Here is a 27,567-nt window from a genome sequence, read left to right on the forward strand (position 1 = left end):
TATAATTGTTATATCTTCTTTTTGGATTGATCCTTTGATCATTATGTAATGTTCTGCTTTGTCTCTTTTCATGGCCCTTATTTCAAAGTCTAAGTATTGCTACTCCTGCTTTCTTTTCATCTCCATTTGCATGGAATATCTTTTTCCAGCCCTTCACTTTCAGTCTGTATGTGTCCCTTGTTTTGAGGTGGGTCTCTTGTAGAACAACATATATAGGGGTCTTTTTTTTTTTTTTTTTGTATCCATTCAGGCAGTCTTTGTCTTTTGGTTGGGGCATTCAACCCATTTATATGTAAGGTAATTATTGATAAGTATGATCACATTGCCATTTACTTTATTGTTTTGGGTTCGAGTTTATAAACCTTTTCTGTGTTTCCTGTCTAGAGAAGATCCTTTAGCTTTTGTTGAAGAGCTGGTTTGGTGGTGCTGAATTCTCTCAGCTTTTGTTTGTCTGTAAAGCTTTTGATTTCTCCTTCATATTTGAATGAGATCCTTGCTGGGTACAGTAATCTGGGTTGTAGGTTTTTCTCTTTCTTAAATGGATGAAAGAGTATGCCCTGTCATTCCCTTCTGGCTTAAAGAGTTTCTATTGAAAGATCAGCTGTTATCCTTGCAGGGATCCCTTTGTGGGTTAATTGTTGTTTTTCCCTTGCTGCTTTCAATATTTTTTCTTTGTGTTTGATCTTCATTCATTTGATTAATATGTGTTTTGGGGTGTTTCACCTTGGGTTTATCCTGTTTAGGACTCTCTGGGTTTCTTGGACTTGGTTGGGTATTTCCTTCCCCATTTTAGGGAAGTTTTCAACTATTACCTCCTCAAGTATTTTCTCATGGCCTTTGTTTTTGTCTTTTTCTTCTGGGACTCCTATGATTCGAATGTTGGTGTGTTTGACATTGTCCCAGATGTCTCTGAGGTTGTCCTCATTTCTTTTAATTCTTTTTTCTTTTTTCCTCTCTGTCATTTTTTTCCACCATTCTATCTTCCACCTCACTTATCCTCTCTTCTGCCTCAGTTATTCTACTATTGGTTCCCTCCACTGTGCTTTTGATCTCAGCTATTGCATTATTCATTATTGATTGATTCTTTTTTATTTCTTCTAGATCCTGTTTAAACTTTTCTTGCATCTTCTCAATCCTTCCCTCCAGACTATTTATCTGTAACTCCATTTTGTTTTCAAAATTTTGGATCATTTTTACTATCATTATTCTGAATTCTTTTTCAGTTAGACTCCCTATCTCCTCCTCTTTGGTTTGGTTTGGTGGACATTTATCATGTTCCTTTACCTGCTGAATATTTCTCTGCCTTTTCATCTTGTTTACGTTGCTGTGTTTGAGGTGGCCTCTCTGTGTGCTGGAAGTTTGTGGTTCCTCTTTATTGTGGAGGTTGCTCCCTGTGGGTGGGGTTGGACGAGTGGCTTGGCAAGGTTTCCTGGTTAGGGAAGCTTGCGTCTGTGTTCTGGTGGGTGGAGCTTGATCTCTTCTCTCTGGAGTGCAATGAAGTGTCCAGTAGTGAGTTTTGAGGTGTCTGTGGGTTTGGTGTGACTTTTGACCCCCTGCATTTTTGTGCTAGGGTTCATGTTCCTGCTTTGTTGGAGAATTAGCTTGGTATGTCTTGCTCTGAAACTTGTTGGCTCTTGGGTTGAGCTTTGTTTCAGTGTAGGTATGGAGGCTTTGGGATGAGCTTTTTTCGATTAATGGTCCCTGGAGTCAGGAGATTTCTGGTCATCTCAAGTTTTGGATTTAGGCCTCCTGCCTCTGGCTTTCAGTCTTATTCTTGTAGTAGCCTCAAGACTTCATCTGTACAGCACCGATGACAACACATCTAGTTTAATGGTCAAAAGACTTTCCACAGTGAGGGACACCCAGAGAGGTTCACAGAGTTACATGAAGAAGAGAAGAGGGAGGAGGGAGATAGAGGTGACCAGGAAGAGAAGAGGGGGAATTAAAAGGGGAGAGAGCAGTCTAACCAGTAACCCATTCCTTGTTTGCGTGCCACAATCTGGAACACTCAGAGAGGTTCATGAAGTTCCATAGAGAAGAGAAAAGGGAGGAAGGAGATAGAGGTGACCAGGAGTAGGGGAGGGGGTGTCAAAAGGAGAAAGACCAATCTAGCCCAGAATAAGTTTGCTAAGTTTTCTCCACAGCCCAGAACACCCAAAGAGATTCATAGAGTTAAATAGAGAAGAGAAGGGGGAGGGAGGAGATAGAGGTGACCTGGGGGAGAGAAAGTAGAGTCAAAAGGGGAGAGAGCAATCAAGCCAGTAATCACACTCCTAAGTAAAAATGGGTACTTAAGATTGGATTCTTAAAGGTAAAAAATTGATAACAATTACCAAAAAGCAAACACTAAAAATCTAGAATAGAGGTTAGACTCTCAAAAATACAATATTAAAATAAAAAAAAAAAAACAAGACAAAATCGCAAAAGTTATATTAAAAATATAAAATTTCCTCATGTACACCCATGGTGGATTCATGTCAATGTATGGCAAAACCAATACAGAATTGTAAAGTAAAAATAAATAAATAAATAAATAAATATAAATATAAAATTTCCTTTAAAAATAGGGGTTTTTTTTCAAGGTAATAGGTTTTAAAAATGAAAATTAAAGGATTAATAAAAAACAATTTAAAAGAAATTTAAAAATTATAATAGTAAAATATATCTAGGAAATTTTCTGGAGCTGTTGAGGGCAGTGTGTGGTCAGTTCAGTTTCAGATAGTTCCTTGCTCCACTTTATACTTTTCAAAGTCTATAGGTCCCTTCCAATGTAATCAGTGTTAACTACATGGTTTTAACCTGTTGCACGTGTCACTTCCAGAGCTGTTCCCTCTTTTTGGTTTATTTTGGCTTCCTCAGTTTGCAAGGGAGAAAGCAATGGCACCCCACTCCAGTATTCTTGCCTGGAGAGTCCCTTGGACAGAGGAGCCTGGTGGGCTGCCATCTATGGGGTCGCCCAGAGTCGGACACATGACTGAAGCGACTTAGCAGCAGCAGCAGCAGCAGTTTGCAAGTCTTTTCAGCATCTAACTTATGCTCTGACACAAGGCGGCGAAGGTGGTCATTTATTTAGGCTCACTTGTTCAATTGTGCTGCGGGGAGGGAGGAACACTGCAAACAAATATCACTGGTGCGTGTGGGGAGTGCTTGCAGTGTCTGGGTCACACTGGGTTTGCCCCCGCTCATGGCGTGTGTGCTTTCCTGATCTACACTGCTTAGGCTCCAGGTTGCTCTGTCAGGGAACTTTCTGGGGTGGGCCCTGGGTTGCGTGCACTTCCCAGATCTACGCTGCTCAGGTTCAGGTTCTTGGGTACTCCACAAAGGCACAGATTCAGTTGGCCCTGCGTTTTGTGCCCACGGTTTGTGCCCTTCCCAGGTCCAAGCAGCTCAGGCAACCAGGTGCTTGGCGAGCACACACTCTCCAGGTGCAGTGCATCTTATCACCTCCCCAGTCCCAGCCACTTGGTTTCCTGGGTGCACAGCTGCATCTCAGGTGTGCCTTGTGTCTCCTCTGGGGAGCTGATCTCTGGCTGCGACCCTCCTGATGGATGTCAACTATCCAGGATCCCAGGAAGACTTGGTTAGCGACTGAGAACCTGCTCACAGTTTGTGAGGGGATGCCATCTCTGGGGCCGAGTTTGCCTCTTTCCTTCTGGCTCTGGTGGCTCTCGCCTGCCTCCCTACCTCCAGCAGGGGATGGGCCAGTCTGCAGCCTGCTAGCTCTCCTCTGGTATTCACTCAGTCCTTTGTTCTGTGAGCAGGCCAGCAGTGCCTTGAAAGTGAAAGTGAAGTTGCTCAGTCGTGTCCGACTCTTTGCAACCCATGGACTGTAGCCCACCAAGTTCCTCCATCCATGGGATTCTCCAGGCAAGAATACTGAAGTGGGTTGCCATTTCCTTCTCTAGGGGATCTTCCCGAACCAGGGATCAAACCCAGGTCTCCCACATTGCAGGCAGACTCTTTAACCTCTGCACCACCAGGGAAGTGCCTTAGGTTAGAGCTTTTCACGGGGAAGTTCTCTCTCTCTCTAACTCCTTTTTTTTTTTTCCCCTCTCTGGCTATCCCATGGTTTGGGTTGCTATCTCACATTAGCTCCCTAAGATTGCCCTCAGGGCATTCAGGCCCAGTCTTTACCCTAAGCAGTGCAGCCCGCACCTCCCTGTTCAGCCCTCACTTGCTGGTGACACGAACATCTGGGCTGTTTCTCTGATAGAAGTTGCAGTTAGGCGTGTAATCTGTGGGTTTCATTTATTTATTTTTTCCTCCTGGTAATGTTGACCTCTGAGATTCCAAAACGCCCCACAGACCGGCCAGTGAGAGGGTCTCCTGGTGCTTGGAAACTTCTCTTTTAAGACTCCCTCTCTGGGATTGGTCTCCATCCCTAACTCTTTTGTCTCTCTTTTTATCTTTTATACTTTGTCCTACCTCCTTTCAAAGACAATGGGCTGCCTTTCTGAGTGCCTGATGTCCTCCTCCAGTGTTCAGAAGTTGTTTTGTGGTATTTTCTCAGCGTTCAAATGATCTTTTGATGAATTTGTGTGGGAGAAAGTGGTCCCCCTGTCCTATTCCTCCACCATCTTAGGACTGCCCCTGGAGACTTTATTTTCTTGGGCTCCAAAATCACTGCAGATGTTGACTGCAGCCACAAAATTAAAAGACACTTCCTCCTTGGAAGAAAAGCTATGACAAACCTAGACAGCCTATTGAAAAGCAGAGACATTTTGTATGCTTACTTGTAATCCATTTATCTTCTTTGGTGATATGTTTGTCAAAATCTTTTATCCGTTTTTAGAAATTGGCTTGTTCAATAAATGCTGGAGAGGGTATGGAGAAAAGGGAACCCTCTTACACTGTTGGTGGGAATGCAAACTAGTACAGCCACTATGGAGAACAGTGTGGAGATTCCTTAAAAAACTGGAAATAGAACTGCCTTATGACCCAGCAATCCCACTGTTGGGCATACACACCGAGGAAACCAGAATTGAAAGAGACATGTGTACCCCAAATGTTCATTGCAGCACTGTTTATAATAGCCAGGACATGGAAGCAACCTAGATGTCCATCAGCAGATGAATGGATAAGAAAGCTGTGGTACATATACACAATGGAATATTACCCAGCCATTAAAAAGAATACATTTAAATCAGTTCTAATGAGGTGGATGAAACTGGAGCCTATTATACAGAGTGAAGTAGGCCAGAAAGAAAAACGCCAATACAGTATACTAACGCATATATATGGAATTTAGAAAGATGGTAATGATGACCCTGTATGCAGGACAGCAAAAGAGACACAGATGTATAGAACACTTTTGGACTCTGGGAGAGGGTGAGGGTGGGATGATTTGGGAGAATGGCATTGAAACATGTAAATTATCACATGTGAAACGAATCTCCAGTCCAGGTTCGATGCATGATACAGGGTGCTCGGGGCTGGTGCACTAGGATGACCCAGAGGGATGGAATGGGGAGGGAGGTGGGAGGGGGGTTCAGGATGCAGAACACATGTACACCCATGGTGGATTCATATCAATGTATGGCAAAACCAATACAATATTGTAAAGTAAAATAAATAAATAAAACTGAGATTTTTAAAAAAGAAATTGGCTTGTTTCTTATTGTTTAGGTTTGGGAGTTTTAAAAGTCTATTCTGATTACAAGTCTTTTTTCAGATAAAAGTGAAAGTGAAGTCGCTCAATTGTGTCAGACTCTTTGCAACGCCATTGACTGTAGCCTACCAGGCTCCTCCATCCTTGAGATTTTCCAGGCAAGAGTACTGGAGTGGGTTGCCATTTCCTTCTCCAGGGTATCTTCACAACCCAGGGATCCAATCCGAGCCTCCCACATTGCTGGCAGATGCTTTACCATTTGAGCCACCAGGGAAACCCCTTTATCAGATAAGCAATTTGTAAACATTGCTTGCCAGATTGTAGCTTGTCTTCTAATTTTATTTATGGTGTCCATAGCAGAGCAAAGTAATTAATTCTGGTGAAATACAAGTTAGTGAGGATTTTATGAATTTTGCTTTTGATGTCATAATTAAGAGGTCTTTATTTAACCCAAGGGTATGAAAATTTGTGCCTATGTGTTCTTCTATGAGTTTTATAGTATTAAATTTAGGTCTATGATCTATGAGATGGTTGGATGGCATCACCGATGCAATAGACATAAATTTGGGCAGACTCCGGGAGATGGTGAGGGATAGGGAGCCCTGGCATGCTGCAGTCCACGGGGTAGTGAAGAGTCAGACATGACTTGGAGACTGAACAACAACAACTATGCTCTATTATGGGCTCTTTTGTGTATGGTGAAATGTTTAGGATTGAGTTAATAATTGTTTTTTGCATGTGTATGTTCAGTTTTTTCAATACCATTTGTTGTAAAGACTTGCCTTTCTCCATTGAAATGTCTTTACATCTTTGTCAAAAGTTGGTTGACCATATTTGTGTGGGTCTATATCTGGCTGTATCTGGAATCTCTCTTCTGATTTCACTGATCTAAGTATCGATCTTTTCTCCAATACCACATAGTCTTGATTATTGTAGCTTTACAGTAGATCTTCATATTGAGTAGTGTGTGTCCTTCAACTTTGCTTTTTTTAAAAAAAATTAATTTGACTATGGCTATTCTAGTACCCTTATCCTTCAATGTAATTGTTAGAAACTACTTGTTTATATATACAAAAAATCTTTTGGGGATTTTTTATTGGTATTGCATTATATTCACAGACAAATTTGGAGAGAATTGGCATTATCACTCTATGGAAACTTCCAGTCCATGAGTATGGAGTGTTTTCTGTTTTCTTAGCCTTATTTGAGCTTCCCTGGTGGCTTAAACAGTAAAGAATCTGCCTTATTTGAATTCTTTCATCAATGTTTTGTAGTTTTTATCATACAGCTCATGTATTTTTTGGTATATACTTTAATATTTTCCTGGGGTATATTGTGAAAGATATTGTTTATTTTTATTTCAATTTCCATTTGTTCATTGGTGTGTATTGATATTGGTGTGTAGAAATATTATTGATTTTTACATGTCCATCTTATAACCTGCAGCCATCCCAAACTCACTTATATTAGTTCCAGAGGCTTATACTACTTGGGATTGTGTACATAGACAAACATGTCATTTGCAGATAAGAGTAGTTTTATTATTGTTTTCCTTTCAAATTTGAAATCCTTTTATTTTGTTTTATTCCCTTTTTCACTGTCAAGGGCTTCAAGAAGTGGTAAGAGCAAATATCTTTGCTAGTTTTTGATTGTGTGTGTGCATAGGTCACCTTAGTCATGTCTGACTCTTTGTGACCTATGGACTATAGCCTGCCAGACTTCTCTGTCCATGGGATTCTCCAGGCAAGAATACTGGAGTGGGTTGCTATGCCCTCCTCCAGTGGATCTTTCCAATGCAGGGATTGAACCCTTGTCTTCAGCCTCTCCTGCATTGGTAGGCAGGTTCTTTACCATTAGTGCCACCCAGGAAACCCTAGTTTCTGATTGTAGTGGAAAACAGTTATTCACCATTTGCTGTAGGTTTTTTTTTTTTTTTTCAGATGTCCGCCATCAGATTTATCATCAGTCATGAATGTAGGATTCTGTTAACTGCTTTATCTCATCAACTGAAACAATTATACATATTTTTTTTCTTTTTTTTCGATTTGTTGATATGGTGAATTATATTGATTGAGTTTCAAATGTTGAAAAGTCTTGAATTCCTGAGATAAATTCCACTTGTTGATAATATATTATTGTTTTTATATTATTGTTGGATTTGAATTGTTAATATTCCATTGAGGATTTTTGAGTTTATGCTCATATTGGTTAACATTTTAGAGTTGTTTTTGTATTTTGCTTTTAATGCTTGTCTTAAAACAAGCATTAGTTCCTTCCCCTTCTGTTTTCTGAAGAGATTGTATAGAAAATATATTGATTTTCCCCCCTAAATATTTGTTGAAACTCAGCATTTTTCTTTTTGGAAGGTTTAGTATTATGAATTCTGGTTCTTTTATAGATATAGAATTGACCTTGTGTGCATTGTGGTAGCTTATGGTTTTCAACAAACTGGTCCATTTTATCTAAGTTGGAGGATGTATGTGCATGTTCATAAGGTACTTTATTATCCTATTAATGGCTGTAGAATCAGTAGTGATTTTCCTCTTTAATTCATGATTTTGGTTATTTGTGCTTTTCCCCCCCTTCATTTGTTAGAGGATTATCAATTTTTATTGATTTTTTTCAAAGAACCATCTTTTTTTTTTAATTTATTTTCTCTATTCTTTCTCTGTTCTCAATCTCATTGATTTCAGTTCTTATACTTATTATTTCTCTTCTTATATTTGCTTTGGATACTTTTGTAACTTATTTTTAAATTCAATTACATTAAAATTACTCCTTAAAACTTCTCTGCATTACAACACAGATACCTAGAGCAGACACCACAGGACTTTACCTTCTAACTAAGCTCGTCCATCTTAGCCAAGCCTTTAAAATTATAAGTGAAAGCCTTGCAATCAAGCTTCATTCTATCTTTCCTTCTTGTTAATTTAATTGAGGCTTCTCTGTAACTGGCAATGTCATCTGACATTGCCCCACTTCTGATGTTTTCCCGTTTCTCAAGTCAGACCTGTTTCATATGATACTTTCTACTATAGGCAGATTTATATCTGCAAAACCACAGCAAGTCCTTTCTTTATCCCAAGCCAAATCTAGAGCATAATGTTAAGAACTCCCATTTATTGTGTAGCTACTAGGTACCAGACAGCATGCTAAACTCTTTACATGCATTTTATCTAATCTACACTACAAGCAAGTGGTTAGGGGCTATTATCCATTTCATTGAGAATCATAAAAGCTAAGAAAAGTAACATAATTTTCCAGGCCATGGAGCTAAAATGTGATGGAGTAAAAATTTAAATCCAGGTCTGTCTGACTGCTAAGCTATACTCATTAATACTATACCACTTAGCCTTCAATATTCTCTTTTTATTAAAATGAAAATATTCTTAATATCAAAACATCTTAGCTATAATTAATGTACTACACTGTAGTTCATTCTCATCCTACCTTCTTCCTATGTATAGAACAATGTGACCCTTACCCAGGGTTGTAGCTCTCCTCTATGTCACTCACTCCTGAGATGTTTACAATTTCTTATCCAATACATAGGAAGTCTCATCTCTCTGGCACTACCACCTTCCTCTTTTGTCCAAGCCTGTCCCCAACACACTGATATAATTCATGGATTTTCAAACTGTATTGTGCAACAGAATCACCAGAAAAAGTGAAAAAGTGAAAGTCTCTCAGTAGTGTCTAAATAGTGTCCAAACCTTTGTGACCCCATGAACTGTAGCCTACTGCCAGGCTTCTCTGTCCATGGAATTCTCCAGGCAGGAATACTGGATTGGGTAACCATTCCCTCCTCTAAGGGATTTTCCCAACCCAGGGATCACACCCAGGTCTCCGGAATTGTAGGCAAAATTTTTACCATCTGAGCCACCAGGGAAGCCCAGAATCACCAGATAAACAGATTGTTGGGCCATACTCCTAGAATCTCTGACTCAGTAGATGTGGGGTGGGGTCAATGTATGGCAAAAACCACTACAATATTGTAAAGTAATTGACCTCCAATTAAAATAAATACTTTTTAAAGAAAAGAATTTCCATTTCTAAAAAGTCTGCCAGTGAAGCTGCTGCTTCTGGCTCAAATATCACTGGTATAGTTATATGACTGATCAAATGGTCTTTGTATGTTTTCATGATATTTTAGAATTATAAGCTAGTTATGAATTCCCACTTAATGAGTTTAGCATATGGAAGGAAAAAGTCTGAAGAGCACTGGTCACTAAAGTTATTCTACACAAAATGTATTTTATCACCAACAAAACTTGAAAATTTCTATGCATCATTGATCCACTAGAAAGATTACAATGTCCATTAGCTTATGAAAAGCTATAAGAATTATGTCAGTAAAGTGAAAGTGAAAGTGAAAGTCACTCAGTCATTTCAGACTCTTTGAAACCCCTGTATACAGTTCATGGAATTATCCAGGCCAAAATACTGTAGTGTGTAGCAGTTCCCTTTTCCAGGGGATCTTCTCAACCCAGGAGATTGAACTGAGGTCTCCCACACTGTAGGCAGATTCTTTACCACCTAAGCTACAGGGAAGCCCATGTCAGTAAAGCTACTTCTCAAATTATAGTTAACCAAGTGTATCATTGCTCTTCATCCTGTTGGTGACACTGATTGTCTCTTTGTTCATGCTGTTTGCACTGTTTGCTGAACCCAGGGTAGGCAAAGTGTGGGCTAAGAGGCTGGAAGGAGACTTGAGGAGCCGTAGGAACTGCAGACACATTTATTCTCTCCTGGTTGGCAGGGCAACCACTACACAGCCTCTCTTTTGGCTGACCCAGCAGCCATAGCAGCAGCTACAGGATAACCATAACAGAGCCATAACATTACCTTATATAACATAATCATAATGTCACCTAATGTAGCCCCAGTGGAGCAGTAGCCAGTGCTTTCATGGTGAAGATCATACAGGCATACCACACAAAGCAGCTCATGGTCAAGTGAGTACCTAGTAACGTGCATACACAGTTCTATAAGTGATCTTAGCTGTTAGATAAACATTATTTAAAAAATGTGGGGCAAGAGTACGAGGCTGTGGGGTGAGAGAGCCTGATCACACTATCTTGGCTAATTTGCTCTTTCCCTACATCAAGTATTTCTTAGACTTACTGACGGGAGCCAGCGTGAGGAACTCCGCCCATGGCAAAGGTCATGAGGAAGGAGGCTTCGGCATATGCAAAGGCAGGATCAAGCCTCAGAAAACCCCCTGTTCCCAAGCATCTACCCCCAAAACCAGGGTCTGCCTACTTTACTGTTTTATGCTTTCACCTATACCTCTGACTTTACGAGGGGCTGACCCCCATTACCTCTCTTGGAGAAGGAGTTAACTTACAGCTCTAAGTCAATAAAAATTCCTGGGTGTGACAAGGGTGTTTCAGGTCAAACCTCTCTGCTGGCAGACTAGTTTGTGTGACAGGATTATCCATACTCCTGCCACTAGCACATGATTGTTTACTACCTCTCTACCATAAACAGCACAGAGAGTTTGGAGTATCTTGAAAGTCTTAATTAGCATAGGGCTTTTCTCACTGTTGAGTCAATGATTGCAGCCAGGCCTCCATATCCTTAGGCACCTGGGAATATATTAATCAATGTATTTGGAATATAGAAAAGGAAATATAGTAGTTTTTGATGTTAGCAATACTAGAACTTTTGAGTTAATGAATTTTCTCTTTTGTAATAGATCACTGTACTTTGTTATAAATTACTGTGTCCTTGCTATGTAAAAATGTAACTTTATCACTGTCTTAAGACTAAATAAATCTTAAGGGGAACATTGGTGAAGGGTCTTCATTTGTTGGGCTGATGTTTGCTGCTAAATCTCCACATTCCCTGCCCTTATAATGAATATAACTAGCATATAGGAGAAAGATTTATCTTTAAGATTAATTCTTTAAGATTAATCATGTTAACCTTAGGTTAAATAAATTCCTTTCTTGATTGTAACCCACTACACCTTCACCCTATAGGAATGCAACTTTATCTGGTAACTTCAGAGGGTGATGCTTGTTTAAGAAAAAACACCCTTGGAAAAAATAAGTTTTATGGTTATCAGAAAGAAAGGATCATACAATGTCAGCAGGCCTCATGGCCAGAAGATGATGTAAAACCCCTAAGACCATTTTTTATACATTTATGTGAAGCACCTGATTTTGATAAAGGTCAGGACTGCTGCCCCCCTCGTGACTTTCTCTATGTGTAACAAAAGGTATATAAGCAAACCTAAAAAATAAAGAAATGGGATCAGTTTCTGGAAAGACTGATTCCCCCGTGTCATTCTTTCTTGCTCCCCATTTTTCTGGCTGAATTCCCATCTGGAATGTGGGTACTCACCAAGCCTGCTAATTCTGCCTGGGCTTCTAAGATTGGGCAGGGGAGGCCTCAGTGCCTCCTCTCCTTCAGGAGAACAGAAAGACACCTGTGGCCTACGTAGGTGGTGATTGGTATTCCACAAAAACCAAGTTACTCAGCTTCTTTTTCTTCACTAATTTTCCGACTACACTATCCGTTTCTAATCTCGCTATATATCTGTAATTAAATAAGTTTTTTCCTAGGATGCCAACTCCGTCCCCACCTTTGAATTACCCTGGATCCACTGGGGCTGGATCCCAGCAACTTACTTGGTCATAAATCACTTTTCCAGATAAAACACAGTAGACTAGTGTTATTTAGGACACATTGAGAAATGCTCCTCTAAAGTAATCTTTTTTACAGGAAAGGTCAGGTATCCCTGGGGATCTGCCAGAATCATAGAGGTTTGGTGCCTCTTCAGCAGCATTCAAATCATACAGAGGAGTTATTTACTCTGTCTTGAATTCAAGTCTGATTTTCTCTAGTCTGGCTCTTGGAACATTGGAATTAGTTAGTTCTGAGCAAAATTATGCACACTTAAAATTTACTTATGGACAGAGATTCAGATACCATAGTAGGAGATATCAAGGGGCTTTTAAGGATAGACTATCTCTATTCTAAGTATGTACATCATAAGACACTTGATAATCTGATATAGACTTTTGACTTGATATCAGACAAAACTGTTCAGTATGTAAACTTCACCATTCATTTTTTAAAAATCAAGAAAATGATTTTTCATATCTGATATTCTGAAATATTGCCTAGTCTAAAGCTTCCCAACAGCAGTTAAGCAAGCTCTACTGTAAGTTCTGTCAAAGGGTGGAAAAGAGTTCTGCTGAATTAAGTGACTTGGACCCATTTAGTAAAACATAGGTACTTTCCCACAATCATCTCACTACCTTGGCCTTTAGCTTCCTCTGACCCTTTCTTTATGAACATACTTCTCCCTAATCATAGAGTAACCAAAAGTAAAAAGACCTAAATAACTTTGCTTTTAACTCTATCTTTTGCCATTACAACATTAGCCTGAAGCAATGGGCCAGTGCTAAAAATAGATTTGAGCCCCAGCCCCATGAAACAGGAGTTTCAGGATTAGTTATACACACAAAAACTCCACTGCTGATGCTGATTAAACTCATTTGGTGTTAAATTTATAATTAGTTTTATTATTTAATATTCTAAGATAGCTCTGTACATCAATTTTGATAAATTACTGAACTATTTTATCATAATGGCTTTAGGTAGCTAAGCTTTAAAGAAATCAGACCTATAACCACTTGGGACATTAATACTTGCTTTTCCATGACTACTATTTCACAAAATTCACACCACATAGACTGTGAATAATATATTTTAAAACTTTTATCTAGGTAGCATATTACAGTTAACAGGTATTAAAATCTAGTAACAATTTTATGCAGAAGGTAAAATCAGGAAATTTTCAAATGGTTGTCAAAACAGCTTAGTCAAGATGTAAATCACTTTATTACCAATAATACATAAAGTAGACATTCTCCATCCTTACTCTATCCCTAGCTCTTACCATCAATATGGGAAGTTTCATTTTCTACTTTTTCACGTCTTTAGTTATTTTATTTTTTAAAGAATGAACATATTATTTTTATAATTAAAAAAAAAACACTAAAGATTTTTAAAGATCTGTTAGAACCAAATTTGTTTCTAAGGGGAAATCAAATCCATCATGATGAATGAAGTTTTTTCAGTACTAAATATAAAGCATCTATATTACTGAGTGAAACAAAATAACTGCTAGAAATATAATTAAGTATTCTCTGAATAAGTCTGCAGCTGAGAATAACAACTCAACTCTTACTATTTCATCCGCTGAGCAGGTACAGGAGGGCCTAGAGGAGCTACCCCACGTTGAAGGTCAGGAACGGAGGCGGTAAGGAGATACCCCTCGTCCAAGGTAAGGAGCAGCGGCTGTGCTTTGCTGGAGCAGCCGTGAAGAGATACCCCACGCCCAAGGTAAGAGAAACCCAAGTAAGATGGTAGGTGTTGCAAGAGGGCATCAGAGGGCAGACACACTGAAACCATACTCACAGAAAACTAGTCAATCTTATCACACTAGGACCACAGCCTTGTCTAACTCAATGAAACCAAGCCGTGCCTACGGGGCAACACAAGACGGCGGGGTCATGGTGGAGAGGTCTGACAGAATGTGGTCCACTGGAGAAGGGAATGGCAAGCCACTTCAGTATTCTTACCTTGAGAACCCCATGAACAGTATGAAAAGGCAAAATGATGGGATACCAAAAGAGGAACTCCCCAGGTCATTAGGTGCCCAATATGCTACTGGAGATGAGTGGAGAAATAACTCCAGAAAGCATGAAGGTATGGAGCCAAAGCAAAAACAATACCCAGCTGTGGATGTGACTGGTGATAGAAGCAAGATCCGATGCTGTAAAGCGCAATGTTGCATAGGAACCTGGAATGTCAGGTCCATGAATCAAGGCAAATTGAAAGTGGTCAAACAAGAGATGGCAAGGGTGAACGTCGACATTCTAGGAATCAGCGAACTAAAATGGACTGGAAAGTATGAATTTAACTCAGATGACCATTCTATCTACTACTGCGGGCAGGAATCCATCAGAAGAAATGGAGTAGCCATCATGGTCAACAAAAGAGTCCGAAATGCAGTACTTGGATGCAATCTCACACACGACAGAATGATCTCTGTTCGTCTCCAAGGCAAACCATTCAGTATCACAGTTATCCAAGTATATGCCCCAACCGTAACACTGAAGAAGCTGAAGTTGAACGGTTTTATGAAGACCTACAAGACTTTTTAGAATTAACACCCAAAAAAGATGTCCTTTTCATTATAGGGGACGGGAATGCAAAAGTAGGAAGTCAAGAAACACCTGGAGTAACAGGTAAATTTGGCCTTGGAATGCAGAATGAAGCAGGGCAAAGAATAATAGAGTTTTGCCAAGAAAATGCACTGGTCATAGCAAACACCCTCTTCCAACAACACAAGAGAAGACTCTACACATGGACATCACCAGATGGTCCACATCAAAATCAGATTGATTATATTCTTTGCAGCCAAAGATGGAGAAGCTCTATACAGTCAACAAAAACAAGACCAGGAGCTGACTGTGGCTCAGATCATGAACTCCTTGTTGCCAAATTCAGACTTAAATTGAAGAAAGTAGGGAAAACCACTAGACCATTCAGGTATGACCTAAATCAAATCCCGTATGATTATACAGTGGAAGTGAGAAATAGATTAAAGGGCCTAGATCTGATAGATAGAGTGCCTGATGAACTATGGACTCAGGTTTGTGACATTGTACAGGAAACAGGGATCACGACCATCCCCATGGAAAAGAAATGCAAAAAAGCAAAATGGCTGTCTGGGGAGGCCTTACAAATAGCTGTGAAAAGGAGAGAGGTGAAAAGCCAAGGAGAAAAGGAAAGATATAAGCATCTGAACGGAGAGTTCCGAAGAATAGCAAGAAGAGATAAGAAAGCCTTCTTCAGTGATCAATTCAAAGAAATAGAGGAAAACAACAGAATGGGAAAAACTAGAGATCTCTTCAAGAAAATTAGAGATACCAAGGGAATATTTCATGCAAAGATGGGCTCGATAAAGGACAGAAATGATATGGACCTAACAGAAGCAGAAGTTATTAAGAAGAGGTGACAAGAATACACGGAAGAACTATACAAAAAAGATCATCACGACTCAGATAATCATGATGATGTGATCACTAATCTAGAGCCAGACATCTTGGAATGTGAAGTCAAGTGGGCCTTAGAAAGCATCACTACGAACAAAGCTAGTGGAGGTGATGGAATTCCAGTTGAGCTGTTTCAAATCCTGAAAAATGATGCTGTGAAAGTGCTGCACTCAATATGCCAGCAAATGTGGAAAACTCAGCAGTGGCCACAGGAGTGGAAAAGGTCAGTTTTCATTCCAATTCCAAAGAAAGGCAATGCCAAAGAATACTCGAACTACTGCACAATTGCACTCATCTCACATGCTAGTAAAGTATGCTCAAAGTTCTCCAAGCCAGGCTTCAGCAATATGTGAACCGTGAACTTCCTGATGTTCAAGCTGGTTTCAGAAAAGGCAGAGGAACCAGAGATCAAATTACCAACATCCACTGGATCATGGAAAAAGCAAGAGAGTTCCAGAAAAACATCTATTTCTGCTTTATTGACTATGCCAAAGCCTTTGACTGTGTGGATCCCAATTAACTGTGGAAAATTCTGAAAGAGATGGGAATATCAGACCACCTAACCTGCCTCTTGAGAAATCTGTATGTAGGGTCAGGAAGCAGCAGTTAGAACTGGACATGGAACAACAGACTGGTTCTAAATAGGAAAAGGAGTGCATCAAGGCTGTATATTGTCACCCTGCTTATTTAACTTATATGCAGAGTACATCATGAGAAACGCTGGACTGGAAGAAACACAAGCTGGAATCAAGATTGCCAGGAGAAATATCAATAACCTCAGATATGCAGATGACACCACCCTTATGGCAGAAAGTGAAGAGGAACTAAAAAGCCTCTTGATGAAAGTGAAAGAGGAGAGCGAAAAAGTTGGCTTAAAGCTCAACATTCAGAAAACGAAGATCATGGCATCCAGTCCCATCACTTGATGGGAAATAGATGGGGAAACAGTGGAAACAGTGTCAGACTTTATTTTTGGGGGCTCCAAAATTACTGCAGATGGTGATTGCAGTCATGAAATTAAAAGACACTTACTCCTTGGAAGAAAAGTTATGACCAACCTAGATAGTATATTCAAAAGCAGAGACATTACTTTGCTGTCTAAGGTCCGTCTAGTCAAGGCTATGGTTTTTCCTGTGGTCATGTGTGGATGTGAGAGTTGGACTGTGAAGAAGGCTGAGTGCCGAAGAATTGATGCTTTTGAACTGTGGTGTTGGAGAAGACTCTTGAGAGTCCCTTGGACTGCAAGGAGGTCCAACCAATCCATTCTGAAGGAGATCAGCCCTGGGATTTCTTTCGAAGGAATGATGCTAAAGCTGAAGCCCCAGTAATTTGGCCACCTCATGCGAAGAGTTGACTCATTGGAAAAGACTCTGATGCTGGGAGGGATTGGGGGCAGGAGGAGAAGGGGACGGCCAATTATGAGATGCCTGGATGGCATCACGAACTCGATGGACGTGAGTCTGAGTGAAATCCAGGAGATGGTTATGGACAGGGAGACCTGGCGTGCTGGGATTCATGGGGTCGCTAAGAGTTGGGCACGACTGAGCGACTGAACTGACCTGTACTGAACTGAATGTAAGAAGCATAGCACAATCATGAAGCTTAAGTGTTAATTCCTTTTGTTTTCCATTATAAAACAGAACAAGTACTGTTATTAAATGATCAAATATATTTATATGCATTTATTAATCAAAATAGGTGAGTTTTAACATTATCTTCATAAAGGAGAAATAAAACAATTGTAGAAGCAGATCAATGAAGGCACAATGACGTCTCAGAAAAGGAGCACAAACTTTGGTGAGAATGATTGATAAACCTCTCTGAGGTGAGCAAGGGTGGTCAACATCTGTTTCATACTTAGATGTGGTTTGTCTGCCAGAGAGTGTCTAATTTCCTTTCTTTGTATTAATACTATCCCTGAGCTTCAGGCTCTCTCTTCTTCAGACCCAAGCATGTAGAATACTGATGGATGAGGCTCAGGAATTAAAGGAAGGTGTCAGCTTCACGCATTAATTTTTACTGATTGCATTAAGATGGTTGCCTCAAAATGCCATATATCCAAGATATATGGGGAGCAGGTATGGATGAAAGCATTTTTATTTTTCATCTCAATCTCTTACTTTTGTTATTAGAATGCAGATATTAGCAGCACTGGATGCAGACATTAATGGCACTGTGTGTATGTGTTTGTGTGTATTTCAAATTCAGATTTCAACAATCAGAGCGGACTGGATCACCCTATGTAATATCCATTCCCCATTCACATATAAAGCTTATTCTAAATGATACTATTAATGATATTAACAAGTTATTGATATGACATTTTGCCAGGCTGTTTGGCAGATCACGTGTCCCTAATTAAATTTTAAGCCTTGAGTAACAGCATTATAATGAACAAGGATTAGATTCGAAAGCTCTGCACACAGCATATAAATATAAATTAAATATACAATAAATTATTTTAATTATTTTAAAGTTTTAAGGTCCATTTTCAGCATTTTGCTTACCTCTCCCCCATAAAAAAAAACAAAGATTATTTTTAAAATCACTTATGTACTAATGGTTCAAAACTATTTTATTTTTCCACTTGGAAGATGTATTGGATGTCCAGATACAGAACATAATTTAAAATTTTACTTAGCATTATAATATAGTAGCTAAGAGCTTAAAGTTAGCTGTCTGCTCAAATCACAGACTCATTATTTACTAATAGTTTAACTTTGGGAAGATTTTCAGCCACTCTGTGTTTCTGCCTCATTTCCTCCCCTTTAAGCCCTCATACATTTGTGAGGATGAAGATATTCCATGAAAAGCTCCTCACATAGTCAGAGTGAATGACCAATAAATCACTGCCTTTTGTACACTCAGCAGGTAAAAATCTGGCTAGCCAGTTTGATGATATTTTTTTCCTCTCCAGAATGGTGGTGGTGTCCTGGGTTCTATGGTACATATACACACTATGAAGACATCCATTTTCTGAAGACACCCTCAGTGAGAGTATTCTAGAATTCTGTAGTGCTGAAATATCTTGCAAGGCAAAATCTGGTGGATAAGTAGGCAATATGATTGTGATTTCAAGTAGTGATAAATATAAGTGCTAAGGAAATTTAAATCTCATTATATCAATTAAGGCACCTCTTAAGACTTGCAGCTCCCTTAAGAACTAGATATTTAAAAAGCATAAAGTCAGGATACAGTTCTTTGTAAAAATGCAAAACAAAAGACTGTTTTATACATCATGTTGATGTATGGCAAAACCAATACAATATTGTAAAGTAATTAACCTCCAATTAAAATAAATAAATTTATATTAAAAATGCAAAACAACATATAAATGCTAAAATGCAAAGCATTTATGGACTGGTTAAATTTTTCTTGGCAGATCTCATCATTTAGACAAATCTTCCTCAATTTAAATTAGAAAGCCACATGAGGCCTAGAGCAAATTAAACAGGTCCAAAATTCGAAAGAGTTGCTAGAAGGAGACCGCACAGCAATCCCCCTTAACTGCAGTTACCAGCTGGGTTTTACAAGGAATGCAGATTTATCTGGGAAAACTAGTATGGTGCCTATGCTAATATCCCTTATTTTGGTCTGAGACTCTGGAATGGTAATATTCGTGCTTGTAATTAGCTTTCCTAAGGTTAAGAACCATGGGAAAGTCACCATGTGACTTCTGTGACTTTTTTTCTGTAGTAAAATTTGGCATGGGTATGTCTTTACCTATTTACAGTTCAAGTGAATTTCCAAGACAGTGGAATTTGGAAGCTCTGACTTTAGCCTTGAAATTCCACATTCCTGCTCTTCCTAGACTTCCTTAGCCTACTGAGCGGCCTTGTAGCTATCTCCGTAGCAAAGCAGGGCCTCTCCTGGCAGGTAAACCTGCCTGGTGATTCCGCCCCTCAGGGGCGTGGCAGTACTATTTCCTGGAGCAATCTCACTGGGGTGGCTCCACTTTGCTTTTGCACTCGACTACTTTGCTGCCTCCTCTGCAGCTGCCTGACCTGCTTCTGCTGCTGCTCAGGTAACTCTAGTCTCTTGCTGGCACCAGAATAGGCCGCAGTGGTTAATAAAAGGTTTCAACATGTGCCTGCCTGTCTGCTTTCCTGCCCCTTTATTTCATGATCTCTCTCTGTTTGTTCCTTAGGGAGAACATCTTGGGGATTACCTTGCAGACCACTGAGAAGACGATGAGCTCAAGCTATTGGAGTGAGAGGAGCAGCAGCAGCTGTGGGACTCAGCAGTCCCCAGAGGTGCTGCCATGCCAGCCCCAGCATTACCACTGCTACTGTCAGTCAAGCCAAGCCCAGCAGCCTCCAGAAAAAACTGTACTGTACCAGCGAGTGAGGACTTACAGTGGGCCCGTGAACAAGGTGGTTCAGGCTTTGGACCCTGTCGGCTCAGGAGAAGTGCTCTCCCCTCTCAAAACTGCCTCCTCCTACCAAAGCTTGGTTTGGAGCGACCATTCCCAGGTACACAAAGGCAGCTATGTCAAAGAGGGGGAAATGTCAAACTCATTTATTTTCTTCCTGCTTCTCTGGCTCTGTTCTACAGAATATTATCTCTTGGATTGCACTTTTATATGCAATATAAGGTCTTCCAAATTCCATCTTCTGGCTGTCCTTTTCTAGTGCTGTAGCCATTTGTTTATCAGTTTACTAATGCTTGTAACCATTTGTTTATCGGTTTCAATGATTTTCACAATCTAACTAGAATATAGGATGGCTCATTTTTGTGGAATTAGATTGGAATATCTAATCTGAGGTATTCTTTTACTCCTACCATAAAGCAATCCTCAACTTTTTATAAAATAAATTCTCACCAGTTCACTTCATATCCAAAGTAAACAGCTTTTTTAAAAAAACAAATATGGTGGTGCAGGGAAAATGGTATGTACGGAGTGACAAGCAGTTATTTGTGTTTAGCAAATAGTATACTGCACCAGGATAAGTGACAGGCACAAATGTCTATGTGAATTGTTATATGCATTTAGTCTTCTGATAATGACACACTGATTCTTGTATAGTCAAGGTGGATAATTTATGTCTTAGTAGAAGGAATATTGAAAGTGAATATAGAATTGAGGAAGGCAAGATATAAGCAGTTGTTATATGAAAGCTAAAAATAATGGAAGTCTAAGACACCCTTTAAAATAAAATAATTTTGTTTTTAAAGCAGTTTAGTATCTGTGCTAATAATCTTGCCAATGAATGTGAAAGAACATTGAAAGACAATATAAAAATAACAGCTCTATGTCTGTTTTCATTTTTGACTGTCTTTATATTAAATTTGCATGTCTTAAAGCTTTCTGGAAACTTCTGTCCAAACAGAAGTTATGCTTCAAGATATAAGTAGTACTGTATCAAAAAGTACAGCTCAGAAAGTAACCTTCGGAATGATATCCTATGCTGCATTGTTATGCTGATTTGGAATAATATGGATTATTTTCCCCAAAATAACAATTTTAAGTTGGATATGAAGCAACATGTATAAGGGATATAATAAAGCTGTTTTAAAAAGAATTTTTTAAAGATATAGGTAAGTGAACAACTATAAGGGCCACAATTTTACTGTTTTACTTCACTCCCAGCTTAAATTGAGGGGAAAATTAAGAAGAAAACCCCAAGCATTTACTGGCAATAATTACCTATTTGAGAAAAATGCCACCTGCATTGAAGTCAAAGGGAAGAAAAATAAAAAGTCAAAACTACTAGTTTGTGATAATAATAATGCAAATGTGCATTCCAATATTAAGCATTAGGATGTTAATGAACAACATAGTAGCTGTCACCTATGTTCCTGAGTAGCCTCAAAACAATGCAAAGGTTGGAAACAGCAAGTTACCATTATCATGGGTATGCTAAAATTACCCTGACATTATTATTAACCTCTTATCAATTTCCTACTAAAAGAAAAATAAATAGGAAAAAAAATAAAGCTGAAATTCGGCAAGTTATAAACATTGACCACAGAAGAGCTTTTAGGGTCACACTTTATTGTATACTCCATAGTTCAACTTTTTTTTAAATAAACCTGGACCACGCTGGTTGAGCTTTTTACAAGGATCACCTTCTTTCTACCAGATATTTGCTAAGTGATCCTCATAGAACTAGCTCCATCCTGAAATGTAGTTCCCCAAAGGAATTTACAAAGAGCCTTAAGGACAGAAAGTATCACCACAGAAACTGGGAAAAGAGATTGGAATAGAAGGTGAAGTCTGAAGTTATTTATAGTTGACAAGAAAGAAAAGGGCTGGGTGAGGAAGAGGGGGGTAAAATTTAAAACTGAGTTACATATCAAAGGGCATTCATAAATCTACTAAAAGATAATTTGGCAAGAAAGCTTTAAGATAGCTGTCACAAAGAATGTGACTAAGAAACTATCATTTTATTTACTTTCTCTCTGTTTAGTGTCAGGATAGCATTGTATAAGGTAAGACCTAAAATTGATCTGAAATTACCTTCATGTTAATAAAATGGGTAAGATGTAGTAGCAGCTTTATTATATACCATGCCTAGCACAAGCAAGAAGTACACATTACTTAATACCTTTTTCATTTAGCTTTATTTTTAAAATTCTCTCCTTAATATGCCATATTTCAAAGATATTTTGAGTTGGTATATAGCAATTATTCTGATGCTTGAGTTTGTGACCATGGCAGCTAGGAAAATGGATTGGTTATCATGAATTCAATTAAACTTTTACTTTAATTGTTTTTAGCATTTTTGTGTTTGGATGATATTAAAAGAATTCATAAGATTAAAAATATATATCATTGCCAGTAGTAAAATATGATCTCTTTGAGAAACTGAAATGATATTGCATTGCTTTTCTTTTTTAGTTTGTATAGTAGACATTTTAGATTTAAACAAATGCTTTGTGCAGCACTTTAGTATTTTCTAATTCTGGCTTTTTAGCACACATTTTTCCTTTATTGCTTTCTTATGAACTAAAATTGTGTTTATAGATATAAACATATTTTAAATTTCTCCAAATATAATGTTTCTTTGTTTCTTGTCTACAATTGCTTAGATATATTTTATGATCCTCTCAGTATTTTTTTTTCTGACTGATAGAATGTTTCTCAGAGAAAATTAAATATAGAAACCAGTTGCGGGTGAAATTATCTAAATTGATGATAGAATTAAAATTACTAAGTTTATTCTTATGAACTGGAAGAATTAGAAGCAGGTATAATCAAGGTCATAGGTGAATTTTAGAACTGAATGTAGTCTTATAAATACATGGAGTTCTAGAAACTACATGAAACTAAAGAGAACAAAAACCTTTTGGCTCAACCTTTTAAAAGGCCTGAATGTTAAACACCCATCATTAATTCAAAATGAAATACTGCCTCAAATGAACAGCATTGATATTAATACACGTTGGACATAAATATTTCTCTTTCATTAATTTCAGCTTTTTATGATGCTCAAGTTATTTTCCATGCATACAGAACAGTTCTGTTATGACAGAGAAATTGATCAAAATAAAATATTCTTAATACCCATCATTCATTGAGCACATATTTATTAAGTGCCTGTTATGTAGGAAGCACCATGATTATCTAAATACCCATTTGCTTATCTAGGGAGAGTCCATACTGAGGACAGAAAAACATGATCTGGGGGCTTCCTAGGTGGTGCTAGTGGTAAAGAACCTGCTGCCAATGCAGAAGACATAACAGATGTGGGTTTGATTCCTGAGTTGGGAAGATCCCCTGGAGGAGGGCATGGCAACCCACTCCAGTACTCTTGCCTGGAGAATCTCATGGGCAAAGAAGCCTGGCCGGCTACATTCCATAGGGTCACAAAGACTCGAACAAGACGGAAGCAACTTAGCATTCATGCATGCATACATGATCTAGTCTGTAGGTGTTCTGTATGTCTATATTTCATTTTAAAATATGATTTTGTGCTTTAGCCATCAATATTTTACTGAATAAAATGTTCTGATGCAAGAAGAGACCTCTTAGAGATTGTGTTATATGGATGACCATTCTTTTAAATTTTAAGCTCGCAACAAAATTTAACTCCGGAGAGCAACCCGGGGAAGAATATGAGTTTATGAATGATCTCTGCTCTCAGAATTATTCAGCTTGGGCTTTTCTTTGTTTACATGATTTTTTTTTCTTTTTCTTTGGTTACAAAGATTGTTGATAGCTCCTTTACTATGCCAGGATTTCTATACACTATCAGAAAATTTTCCTGTTCTGTGGGGATGGGCGTGTTGTTTTGATAAATTGTTCAAAGGCGTGGTCACTAAAGTGAATGATTGTTCAGGGAAGTAGGTTGCCTGAAAAAGGAATAAGGTCATAGGATAAAGAACCCTGAGTTTTCAGCTTTGGTCATCCTTTTTGTGCTTATAATTAAATGAAGCTATAGAAATTGAGTGCAACTAATTGCTAGGTGAAAATGCCCTTGCCAATTGTCTTTTGTTTAAGGGAAGTCTGATAAATTGCTGGGCCTGTTTTCAGTCAATAGCACTAACAAGCTATAATTGTGTGTGGTGTGTGTGTGTGTGTGTGTGTGAAGGTGGTGGGGGAAATGGGGAGGGAGGTGAACTTTTTTTTAACTGTGATTCAAATTTTTTTTCTTGAAAATTCTTGGTAAAATAACTGCAAGATTTGCCATGCTCTTAAACCCTATTTAAAAGTGAAAACCTTTCTAAACAAGTATATTTGAGCTAACATTTTCTTCACAACAGAAGCCATCTTAATATGGAACAGATACATTTCTAATTCTTAAAAACAAAAATCATGCACTGCAAAGTGACTGGATACTTTATTTTCTCTCCTAGTTTTTCCTTCAGTAAAAGAGAAAGAATCCAACAATGGGTCTCTTGAGTGAGAGGGTTTCCTTGGAGGGAAGCAGTGAGGGGAAGGAGTGCCATTACCCTTACATTCTATAGCTTTCTTTACATAGGAACAGAATCACAAATTTTATCCTAAATTGAGGAAGTGTTTGTTCCATCTAAAGAGAGATCATTACAACTTAGCCTGTTTCTTTCTGTACAAAGTTCAGAACAGCATCTCAACAATAACCTAAGGCAGGTGTTTAACCGTGTTGCTGGCTTTAAAAGGTTCTAGGTAAAGCATCTCCCATACTATTCAGAAAACTTATTCAAATGGCGGTTTGCCTTGGAAAATTCTGTCAGCATAAATGTCAGGTGGTTTTTAAAGATACTACTTCTTTTGGAACTGTTCAGTCACCATTATTACAGTCAGTGATTCCCATAGTCATTAAAACTGAAGCACCTATAAGACTCCCATGGTTTTCTTTTATAAGACTCCCATGGTTTTCTTTCTTGGAACAGTGTATTATTAATTTTAAGTAAAGTGTTAAAATTCAAATTAGGTAACATTAAAGAGTTGTGTTCAACAAGTTTCCAATATTTAGCAAACAAAGTCCTGTACTATGTATGTAATTTTTATTATTTAATTCTCATCCCAACAGTCTTGCTGTCTCTCCTTTATGCATTGCACCAAAGTCTTGAACTATTTGATAGGACCTATCAATAGGAAAATAAAAGCCAACAGGTATTGACTAAAGATGTTTATATTTTGTGGAGCCTAAAGATCAGTCACAGATAACATTGTGTGGAGAAAATGCCTGTACAAGTGAATCTATGTGTAATGTCTCAGGGAGAGCTACAAATAAGTAGCTTCCCAACCCAGGGATCGAACCCAGGTCTCCTGCATTGCAGACAGGCACTTTACCATCTGAGCCACCAGGGGAGCAAGCAGTTTTGTAATGAGTATCAAATGAGATAACACGTGAAGGTATCCAGCACAGAGTTATCACTTTATAATTCTTTCCATTCATATTATTGATTTATAAAAATATAGCCAACAAAACCACTAGCTGCACAGACAAAATGCAATAATAAATTAAATAATATATGAATAGTCTATCATGAATATGAGCTTCCCTGGTGGCTCAGACGGTAAAACGTATGCCTTCAATGCTCGAAACCTGGGTTTGATCCCTGGGTCGGGAAAATACCCTGGAGAAGGAAATGGCAACCCACTCCAGTACTCTTGCCTGGAAAATTTCCATGGACTGAAGAGCCTGGTAGGCTACAGTCCATAGGGGTCACAAAGAGTCGGACACAACTGAGTGACTTCACTTTCTTTCTTTTTCTTTTCAAATTTAAATTAATTAAAATTAAAACTAATTATTCAGTTCCTCAGTCACAATAGCCACGTTTAAGTGCTCAACAGCCACAAGGTGGCTAATGACTACTATCTGTACAGCAAATATATAAGGTATTTCCACCACTGCAGAGAGTTCTACTGGACACTGCAGATATATATATATTCAAGCTACTCATTTAAATATAGAAATACATCTAAAATCATCACATTCAAAGAAATTCATGGTGGTGCAGATGTGCTATTAAACTGCTTCCAATGTACTTGATCAGCTTTAATGGACACATAGGAATGAAACAGAGTATGAAGCCACGAACTTTCAAAGTGTATGTTTAGAAAGACTATTTCAGTAGAAGGAGAATTAAATTCGTGAACCTTCTTTAAAAGGTGAAATGAAATATTTTTATTTATATATGTATATACAGTCATCCTTTGTTATCCAAGGGGGATTGGTACCTGGATCCCCGCTCCAGGTAGCAAAATCCACAGATGCTCAAATATCTTATGTAAAATGGCCTAGTATTTTCATATAACCTATGCATAGCATTCCACGTATTTTAAATCATCTTTAGATCTGTAAATACAATATAAATGCTGTATAAATAGTTGTCAGAACACATCAAATTCAAGTTTTGCTTTTTGAAGCTTTCCAGATTTTTATTTTTCTAATATTTTCAGTCTTCTGTTGGTTGAATTTGCAGATGCAGAAGCCATGGATATGGAGGGCTGACTGTGTCTATCTTTTATATAATTTCCCCAGAACCTTACTTTTTGAAAGAAAAATTTTAAAAATTATTTATTTATTCATTTTTTGGCTGTGCTGAGTCTTCATTGCTATGTGCAGGCTTTCTCTAGTTGTAGTGTGTGGCATCTAGAGTGTGGGCTCAGTAGTTGTGGTGCACCGGCCTCATTGCTCCACAGCATGGCATGTGGAATCTTACCAGACCAGGGACTGACCTGTGTCCTCTACATTGGCAGGCAGATTCCTAACCACTGAACCACCAGGGAAGTCCAGTAAATATTTAAGAAGAGGAAAAAAGATGAAAAAATAACCTCCCTCAATCAAAATGCATCTTCCTTTCTTCAGCACATGATCTGGGTTTCATAGCCTCTCTGGAACTTCCTATCTCCCTTAGCTTATTGAATTAATTTTAAACCTTAGTAAGTAAAGTAAACTTAGATCATGGTATCTGGTGCCATCGCTTCATGCAAATAGATGGGGAGAAATAGAAACAGTGACAGACTTTATTTTCTTGGGCTCCAAAATCACTGTGGGTGGTGACTGCAGCCATGAAATTGACACTTGCTCCTTGGAAGAAAAGCTATGACAAACTTAGCTTATTAAAAAGCAGAGACATCATTTTGCTGACAAAGGTCCATATAGTCAAAGCTATGCTTTTTCCAATAGTCATGTACAGATCTGAGAGTTGGACCATAAAGAAGGCTAAGCACAGAAGAATTGATACTTTCAGATTGTGGTGGAGAGGACTCAAGAGTCCCTTTAACTGCAAGATCAAACCAGTCATTACTAAAGGAAATGAACCCTGAATATTCATTGGAAGAACTGATCCTGAAGCTGAAGTTCCAATACTTTGGCTACCTGATATGAAGAGCTGACTCATTGGAAAAGACTCCAACGCTGGGAAAGATTGAAGGCAAAAGAAGAAGGGGGCGGCAGAGGATGAGATGGTTGAATGGCATCACTGACTCAATGGGCATGAGTTTGAGCA

The 27,567-nt window shown here is 38.5% G+C and overlaps 1 protein-coding gene across 1 annotated transcript in view; it reads left to right on the forward strand.

The window, feature by feature from the left end:
* The first annotated feature begins 19,657 nt into the window (after window positions 1-19,657).
* Window positions 19,658-27,567, forward strand: part of POF1B (POF1B actin binding protein) — a 101,443-nt gene continuing 93,533 nt past the window's right edge. The window contains exons 1-2 of the mRNA XM_040265623.1: window positions 19,658-19,708; window positions 19,832-20,156. Of these exons, the coding sequence (XP_040121557.1) occupies window positions 19,875-20,156 (282 nt within the window). The 5' untranslated portion in view covers window positions 19,658-19,708; window positions 19,832-19,874. The remainder of the gene's footprint in view (window positions 19,709-19,831; window positions 20,157-27,567) is intronic.

This window comes from Oryx dammah, unplaced genomic scaffold (assembly GCF_014754425.2).
Source record: "Oryx dammah isolate SB20612 unplaced genomic scaffold, SCBI_Odam_1.1 HiC_scaffold_23, whole genome shotgun sequence".
Classification (NCBI taxonomy): Eukaryota; Metazoa; Chordata; class Mammalia; order Artiodactyla; family Bovidae; genus Oryx; species Oryx dammah.